At 44.7% G+C, this 9028-nt stretch overlaps 1 protein-coding gene across 1 annotated transcript in view; it reads right to left on the bottom strand.

The window, feature by feature from the left end:
• chrm2a (cholinergic receptor, muscarinic 2a) overlaps positions 1 to 9028 on the bottom strand; it is a 71233-nt gene continuing 62205 nt past the window's right edge. The window contains exon 3 of the mRNA XM_083999272.1: positions 1 to 2639. Coding sequence (XP_083855398.1) covers positions 1087 to 2598 — 1512 coding nt within the window. The 5' untranslated portion in view covers positions 2599 to 2639 and the 3' untranslated portion in view covers positions 1 to 1086. The remainder of the gene's footprint in view (positions 2640 to 9028) is intronic.

Below are 9028 nucleotides of genomic sequence, written 5' to 3'. Positions count from 1 at the left end.
TTGATCAATGTCTTACGTTAAATTTATATTCATGTTCACATATGGCCAAAGAAAGAAAAAGAGAAGAAAACTCTGTTCCACTGCCAGCTGTACAAAAATACTTTCTCTTCATTTTCAAGCTGCTGGTGATTTTCTACAAGTCATTTTTCAATGCTAGGAGATTAAATAAAATTGCATTCAGCTGAAATTTTGAGACATAATATTTCAAAACCTGGCAACCTAACCATGTGCATGGTCAAACACCAGCAGCAGGAGTAAGTGAGAAAATGTTTTCATTTTCATTTTTTTTTTTTTAACGTTTGAAATTATTTCTGGCTTCCTCTTGGTCCCACCAGTGTGCAAAGTTGACAAGTGCTGCTTTAATATATTTATACATCCATTACGTATTGATGGCAGCTCATTCCCACGGGGGCTCGTCGGAGGATGGGACGGCTTCCAGCCCTGATGTGACCATGTCAAAAGCAATCTGCACAAGCTGCCCCACTTTATTCTACATGTTGCTGGTTGGAAGTGTCATGATGATGATCACACACACACAAACACACACTCAGATGCACACACAAATGGAGATATACACTGATATGTACAGTTATCTACATGTATCTTCACTGAACTTCAAACTTGTGAGGTTTGTGGATTCAGTCAGCCCTATTTTCCCATGTTGAAGTTTTCTTGTTTTTGTACAGCGTAGATCTTCCTCTGCTCTTTATTGTTTTTTTCTTTTCTTTTCTAAATCAGCTCAGTGTCACCTCCAAATGCTCTCTGCTTTACACCCTCCTCCTTTTTTTTTTTAGCATTAAAAACTTTGAATAACGCTGGATTTTTCACAGCCATCCTTATCTACGCTGCTTCTGCTTCCTCAACGCAACTGGCATCAGTTGAATTCGTGTAGAGTGCTACAACTGGTTATTGAGAGAGAGAAATTGGAAAAGTAATGAGAAAATGATGGACAGTAATATACACTCTTGCGGTCTTCATGCTCACAAACCTCTTTCTCAGACAAACACATATACATGGATGGTGTTCACACGCACACACAAATACACACACACACACACTCTGGCAACTCGTACTTCAGCTCCATCTTTATCTGGCCGACCTAATATTCTTATATTGGCAGAGGAGAAGATGCTTGAATGTCTTTTTAAATGTGACATTGCACAGAGCGTAGCAGGCCGGGTTGATGGTGCTGTTGATGTAGCACAGCCAGTAGCCGATAGTCCACACTGTGTTGGGGATGCAGCTGGAGCAGAAGGTGTTAATAAGCACCATCACATTATAAGGAGTCCAGGTGGCTACGAAGGCCACCAGGATGGCCATGATGGTGCGCGTCACTTTCTTCTCCCGCGACGGCGGCCCCTTCTTCTTCTTGTTGGGGGGCTGCTTCGTCATCTTCACGATCTTCCGCGCCACGTGGTTCTGCCGCTCCGTGGCCGGGACGATCTCGACGGTGGCGTTGGACGGCGTGTAGCAGTCGCCCTTGGGTGACTTGGTCTTGATCTTGATGCAGGTCAGCTTGGAGCCCCCCGCCTTGGCTCGCTGGCGCGGGGGCGGCTGACTGGCCTCGACGCTGGAGTTGGCGGTGGACGGCACCGCCTCCTCGTCCTTCTGGTTGGCCACGCTGCCGGACGTGGAGTCGTTGGAGCTCTCCTTCTCTTCTCCTTCTACGGTGGTGCAGTTCTCCCTCGCTCCGTCTTCGCCTTCGGTTTCCCCCTCGGCGGTGTTCGAGGAGGGTCCTTTCCCGTTTTGCAGCTTCCCATCGTGCTGGTTGGCCCCGTCGTCGGCGTTCTGATTCTGGGAACCTCCCGCATCTTCCCCTGGGACGTTGTTGTTGTTGGGTTTTGGTGTGTTGTTCCTACGCTGGCCGGGTGACACGGGCTCCGGGTTGGCGGCCGATGGCTTGCGGGTGTCCTTCTTCACGCGGCTCTTGCTCGCTCTGGAGATCTGCCAGTAGAGCTGAATCATAATGATGACGGGCAGGTAAAAGGCGGCGATGGCGGTGCCGAAAGTGACGGCGGCGTTGGAGAAGAACTGGATGTAGCACTCCTTCTCAGGCACCGTCCGCCCACCAACAATGAACTGCCAGAAGAGAATGGCGGGCGCCCAGAGGATAAAAGACAGGACCCAGGCTGCAGCGATCATCATCCCTGCCATCTTGGTGGTTCTTTTGACAGGGTAGCTGAGGGGCTTGGTGACACAGAAATATCTGTCAAAGCTGATGATGAGTAGATTCATGACAGATGCATTGCTGACAACATAGTCCAAGGCTAACCACAGATCGCACACCACCGGCCCCAAGGGCCAGTAGCCCATTACTATGTAGACTGTGTACAAGTTCATAGAGCACAGTCCAATAATCAGGTCAGCACATGCAAGGCTGAATAAAAAATAGTTGTTGACAGTCTGTAAGTTCCTGTTAACCTTGATGGAAAGCATGACCAGGATGTTTCCGATGACTGTAACCAAACTGAGCGAACCGGCCACCAACACGATGAACACCACCTCCACCGTCTTGTAGGGGCTTTCATTCTCTACCCCCCCCACTTCAGTGCTGTTGCCATCAGAGGCGTTCCAGTAGGTGAAGTTGAATACATCCATGGCATTTGGTCTTTTGTTGCCACCTCCTACTCAGATGGAACCTGCAAGAGAGAGAGAACAGAAGACAACAAGGTCTTTAATGAGGTGGATCAGCACCAAGACTTTTAAACAGCATATAAATGACAGAGTTGAGTTAAACTCGTTCTGAGATACAACTCGGAAGGAACTCAACTCTTAACCATGACATTTCAGAGTTTTTGTGAGATTCAAAAGGATAATAAACCACTAAACGCTGGCCTTCCATGAAATGCCTTTTCAAGTGAGTTCATGAGCGTTTTGCTAGATTTGTGGTGTGTTGATCATTTGTGTAAAAGTGGGAAGCAGCCGTACAGAGGGGGCCACACAGACAGCTGAGTGAAGTCATTACATTTGTTATCAAAAGGAGATCATGGACATTAGCTGAAATGTGTCTGATTTGATTAAAGAGCAGTTAAGAGATACAATAGCTTTGGGGAATTTGACGATTTTTGTCATTTTGCTGGAGTCTGAAACTACTGTAATTAAACCGGAGGACAGGCATTTTTTCAAGTAATTGGTTCAGTCTCTGTCAAATAGCAGTATTAGGACAGGTTGGTTAAATGTTGTTTGTTTTATTCAAATCCTGGATGCCAATGGGATTGTGATTGTTATTTCCCCGATAGACAAAGCAAGTAAGGGAGGAAACAGGAATTATACAAATACAAAAGTAGTAGTTTATTGGATGTGAGAGGGTGTCAGACTTAAGTCTCAAAAAAGGTGCCAGACTTAAGTCTTTCAAAATCTTTTCAAAGTCCTCTTGTGTGAGGAAGGTATAATGTGGTTATATTCAAAATTCAACAAAAATTCAGTGCCATCTTTGATGTGCGATGGTGTGAGGCGAGATCACTGATGCATACGGCATCTAAAAACATCAGTATGTGCGGAGCAACCCTTTCTACATCACGTCAGCTTTTAGTCCGTCTAAAAGCAACTCAAATAACTGACAATTTTTGTCCATGTAGCAATTAGATTGGTAATTAGAAGGACAGATATCTGGCACAGATATTCGCTACCCCCCCATAATCGGTGCTTAGATAACATCTCCCCATGAGACACCTGCTTCATTACAAAAAATCTAAGTGCACATAAAAAGCCTGATGAAAATGAGATCATAAAATAACCTCAGCATGGTGGCACAAAGTTGAACATTAAGCTCAGTTAATTTCAAAGTAATCAGTGGAAGAAAGTTATTTTGTTTAACAAAAGTGTCTAAAATTGCTGAGTTTGAGCCAAGTTAAATCTGTTACACCAGTCCCACAAGGATGATGTAATAATATAAACAGGCACAGGCGGTGAATTCCTCAAGGTACAAATCCATGTGATGTTAAAAAAAAAAACCTTTGCTGTAATTTCAAAGCATGAGCATCTCCTCTGTTATCAACGTGCCGCTTATTTTCCCATGCAGAGCGCTCTAAGCTGTGCATTTTTCAAGGCTTTTGTCTGCCTATCCTTTTTGACGGATACATTTCTGACCATATAAATGCCTTAAGACTCTCCTGTGGCTCATTTTCCCGTCTTTTCAGCTCATCTTCTATTTTTTTTGTGTGTGTGTGTGTGTGTGTTTTTCTAACCACCACCAACCTCCCCTCCGATATATTTGCAGTTGATGGGCATTTCAAAATCAGTCTTCCCTCCACCACCCAGCCCATATCACCACAAGTTCAATAAAAAACTTTAAAAGGAATTATTGACAAAATTGGACCTGACATTTTATCTTCAAAGGTCCATTTCCAACTTGCACTTAAAAATTCGCCTCGCATGGCACTATAAAATCCTTTTGATCCCCAAGTGACCTACTAGTTCTCGCTTTTAACCTTAAACACTCGTCTTGTGTTGTAGACCTTGCTTTGATTTATACACTGCTCACTTCTGCAGCTTCATAGGCCTTTGATATTGGGAGTAATGTGGTTTGTCTGCTCTGCGTCTTCACCCCAGCCACAACTCTGGACTTCAGCTTTTATGGTGCACTTGTTGAGTTTATCATTCCTCGAGTTTGACATAAATATCATCGGGCTGCAGCTCAGGTTCAGCTTTTCCCTCATGCCTCCTCTCTTTTTTGTACAAGAACAAGTCAAACTTTTTCCAACCCCTTAATCAAAAGCTTTTTATTTTGAAAGGATCATTCTGATTCTGACTTGTTACTATAAAGGCTGTATATTTTCTAAAGTGGGACTTTATTATAAAACAAGTCCAGGTTCTATATTAACGCTATAAAAAGTATCAAAGCACTCGGTCCAGAGAGAAATGCACACAGACTGAATTCAGAAACTCAGCCTTGAAACGAACCATCGGTCACTGTTCTCAGCCATTCACACAGATCTAATATGCAGCCACGCTGGATTTGGTTTGTCTCTCCTTTACCTGGCATCTGCCATATTTTTATCTGACTCGGTAACAGGTAGCCAATCACAGCTGAGGCTCAAAGCGACTTGCTCTCTTCTGATCACCAGCTTGACATTTCAGGAGCTCCAGAGAGAAGCCTAAAACAAGCTGTAAAACATTCATGTGGTTTTTGGTTCTTACAACCACAGATATATCTTCTTATACATATAGTTGGATAGATATATACTTTATTGATCTACTAGGGGAAATTCAGGTGTCCAGCAGTTCAACAGTAGTAACAATAATAGTTTAATACTCATGAGCCTTTGGTTCAGGTGCTGTACAGTGTGATGGCAGTGGGAACAAAGCCTCTCCTGAACCGCTCTGTCCTGCAGTGCAGTGAGATGAGACATTGGCTGCTGCTGTTCTCTGACCTGCCAGGATGTTGTGGAGAGGGTGGCTGGTGTTGTCCAAGATGGCTGCATCTTACACTACACGTGTCTCTCCTTTAACAACAGTCCTCAGCGAGCCCAGACTCCTGCCAAGCGTATAGACCCAGCTTTTTTTTTTTTTTTTTTTTTTTTTTTTTTTTAACGACTGGCTTATCCAGTCCCCTCTCCTTGTGTTCATGCCTGACATGCTGCTGCCCCAGCAGACAGCAGCATAAAAGAGGACACTGGTCACTGCTGACTGACTAAACATGTGCTGCAGTATGGATATCCACATTTCAGAATAAAACAATGGAAAGGTGTAAAATGTGGGACTCGTGTCTGGCTGAAAAACCTCTGGAACAAACCACACACATCTATCATTGTTCAGGCAACATCTGGAGTTTAATCATGCATGATGAGTAGACTGAAGATATTCTCTTTCATGGTGAGGTAATAAACCCACAGTATTCTACGTTTTATCACGTCTCATAACTTTATACCTTCCATCTTCCTCATCATAACCTGAGTATGCCATAATGGTGACCAATGAGAAACTTATTTATCACGAAGGGGCCAAAGTCAGTTGATAGTGTCATGGGTGATGCACTCTACTGCAGCTGGAGAACCGGCTTGTCCAAGACTTTGCCATTTCAGCTTAAGGTCTTAAACAGTTGAGCACAGTTGCTGAGTAACTAGTGAACATTCACTTATCTGCTGTGCCAGAAATCCCTAATCATTGCATTAGGCATGGAGCTAAGCTGGCCTAATCCCCATAAAATGTTTAAGACCACCATTTCATATTCAAAAACACCAATAATACCAATGGGACACACTTGTGGCTCGTATGAGACAAGTGGATTAGGGAAAGTAAAGTGGATCAGTATAGATGGTCATAGCGCTGTGGAGGCGGTTAACTCCCCTCGCTGCTCTGTGTCCACCTCCAGCGGCCATAAGCCTCGTCCCTCACCTGCAGCGTCTGCCATTACACAGCGAAAAGCCGCGGCCCGGCTAGAGTCCACTAAGGATGCGCAAATCCTCCTCTGCACAATGTGGACAAGCCTGGTTTTCAAAGAAGGTCTGAGAGGAGCTTAGACTTGGTCTTAAAGCCTCCATCCACACACTGGGAGTCGTGTTATTATGAAGCCACAGGAGAGAAGACTTCGGCTGAAAGGAGAGCGGATGATGTTTCAATCAACTGTCGGGATTCCTGCTTGAAACATCTCTATCTCATCTCCCTAAGACAAAGCGTGCAGCAGTGAGGAAGTTGTACTGAACAGGAGAAAGACAAGTTCAACAACTTCAGCGCTTCTGGTTTTTGTAGAAATCCTGGCACTCCAGCCCGCTGAGCATGAGTGCAGCTGCCATCGCCTGGGGAGAGCAGCGGTGGCACTCCTTAGCATAGCTATCAATCACACAGCTTACCTGTGAGTCTCAGTACGACTGCAGTCGGTTGCCAGTGCATCTGACAGAGCCCCATAGTCTCGGCGCGAACGACACCTCCATCATTATCCCCAGAGAGGTGAATATTCAGATTCTTCCCTCACATCTCATTTCCTAAAGGATTAACATGCTCACTTTACTTGAAGTAAATGATAAGATAAGACCTCTGCGCTGTGGTTTCAAACTTTTTTTTGCTGCTACTCACTCGCTGCAATCCTGAATTTGCCCTTTTTTGTTTGGTGTATTGGGGTGAAAAAAAGTGAGACAAGTCAGTTGCTGCCATGGGAGGATGTGAATAAATGAGCTTGAGTATTGTTCTGTGTTCAGACTTAGGAATTCCCGGAGTTGGCTCACTAGAGCTGAAAATTGCTTATGCCCTCTGGGAGGCCTTGAGGGCCAACCCTCACACCCTTTCTCCACAACTTCTGTCCTACACTTTGTCTTTTTTTTGTTGACTCCCGGCTGGTCAGACATCCACCGGGCAAAACCAAATAACTGGACACGAAAAAGTAGGAAATGGTCATTGGTGGTTTTGCTTAAACGGCAATAACAACTTTGACTTTCATTTAAAGCTAAATAACCTCCAACATGGGTCAGCGGTTGTGTCATGGACGACCCAACAGGTGTTTGTTTTCTATTGGTGTAGCTCCAACCTCCTAATATAAGACGCATTGTTAGCAAAAGTGGCAGCTGTGTTGTTGTCGCGTCCCTTGTGTCCCGATTCCCATTCCCTCCACTGATCCAAGGTAAAGCCGAGGGCACTTGCCCCCTGCTTTTGATGATTACATACATTTTCATTGCTGGCCCTCTCCATGGGAGTGTGCAGGGTTAGGCGTCCGTTTACTTGCCGTTTGTATAGAAAGCATGACCGGAATGCAAAACCTGCAATCATTGCTGCAGTGCACCTGGTCCGCAGGGGGCTGCAGGTCCATTCAGCCTCCTCTCAGTGGTGTTACAGTTCATGGATATGAGCAAGTTTTAGAAGAGAAATAAGAATCTCTTCTACAGCCTGAGCTAACCTCAAACCTCTCCTCCCTTTGCTCTCGAAGAGAAGAAAAAAAAAACACTGATGTCAGTTCTCTGGCAAATGTGAAAGGAGGTGGTGTAAATACAACACTTCCAATGTAATGTGATAATGTGACAACATCAGTGACGGCTGATGGTAAACAAAGCGGATGCCTTTTCCTTGACCGAGACAATCTCCCACATCTTTTGGACTCCCATGGAGGTTAACTTCTTGCTTAGGTAAATATTGGCTCGTTTTATCCCAAGTGTGTGCAAACTACTTTCCAGCAGGGGCTATCACTCAGATGGGCTGACAAAGCAGTGAGGCACACACACAGAAAAAAAAAAGAAATGTACACAAATATTTGAAGAAATGTTTGGCAGGAAATGAAAAGGTTCTGATACCCATCAAACAAACACAGCATCTCAGCGTGCTGATGAAACACGGCCTCCGAAAAAAAATGATAAACGAATCTGGAGCCGGTGTATAATTACAAATTTGCATTCACTTCCTCAAGCTCTTCCCACTGTCTCGGGGGAATCAGACTGTGAGGGATGGGTCTTGACAGTTGCCTGTAGAGGTACAGCATAAATATTTATACAGGGAATGATCAAAGCCATTTATCCACCCATTTTCAGCCACTTATTTGGGCACTGGATCATGATGGCAGTGGGTTAAACAAAATAGGCCAAACATCTTCTTCTCCTCCCAGACGACCTACGTACAGATCCACCTGGGTAAACCTGAGGTGTTCCCCGCTCAGATATGATACGTAAGCCCTCCAGCGAATCTTGTTTAAAGCATGCTCCTCTCATCTCAACCCAAAAGGGGACCCCAGGGGGATTCCTCCATAGGGAACACCCCCTGAGGAGTCATCCAGTTCAGAACAACTGGCTCCTTTTTTTTCTTCCTTTTTCTTCTTTTTTAAACTTGAAAGAGCAGCGGTGGTTCTGCTTAAGGTTTATTCTGGATGTGTGAGCTTCTCCATCTCCCTGTGGGACCCCACCGTTGAGGAGGCTGGACAACCCCTGGAGGGAGTCAGTTTTGCTGCTTCTCTGTCCTAAATTTCACATTTTCAGTCACTACTCAGTATCACAACCAAGTAACACATAACTCTGATGATGCCATGTTTCTGATTTGAGTGATAAACCCATCTAGAACAATCAGGGCCATTGCTAGGAATTCTGGGCCCCCTGAAAAAATACTAAAGTGA

This window comes from Trachurus trachurus (assembly GCF_905171665.1).
Source record: "Trachurus trachurus genome assembly, chromosome: 23".
NCBI lineage: Eukaryota > Metazoa > Chordata > Actinopteri > Carangiformes > Carangidae > Trachurus > Trachurus trachurus.
This window is presented reverse-complemented; position numbering and strand designations above follow the sequence as displayed.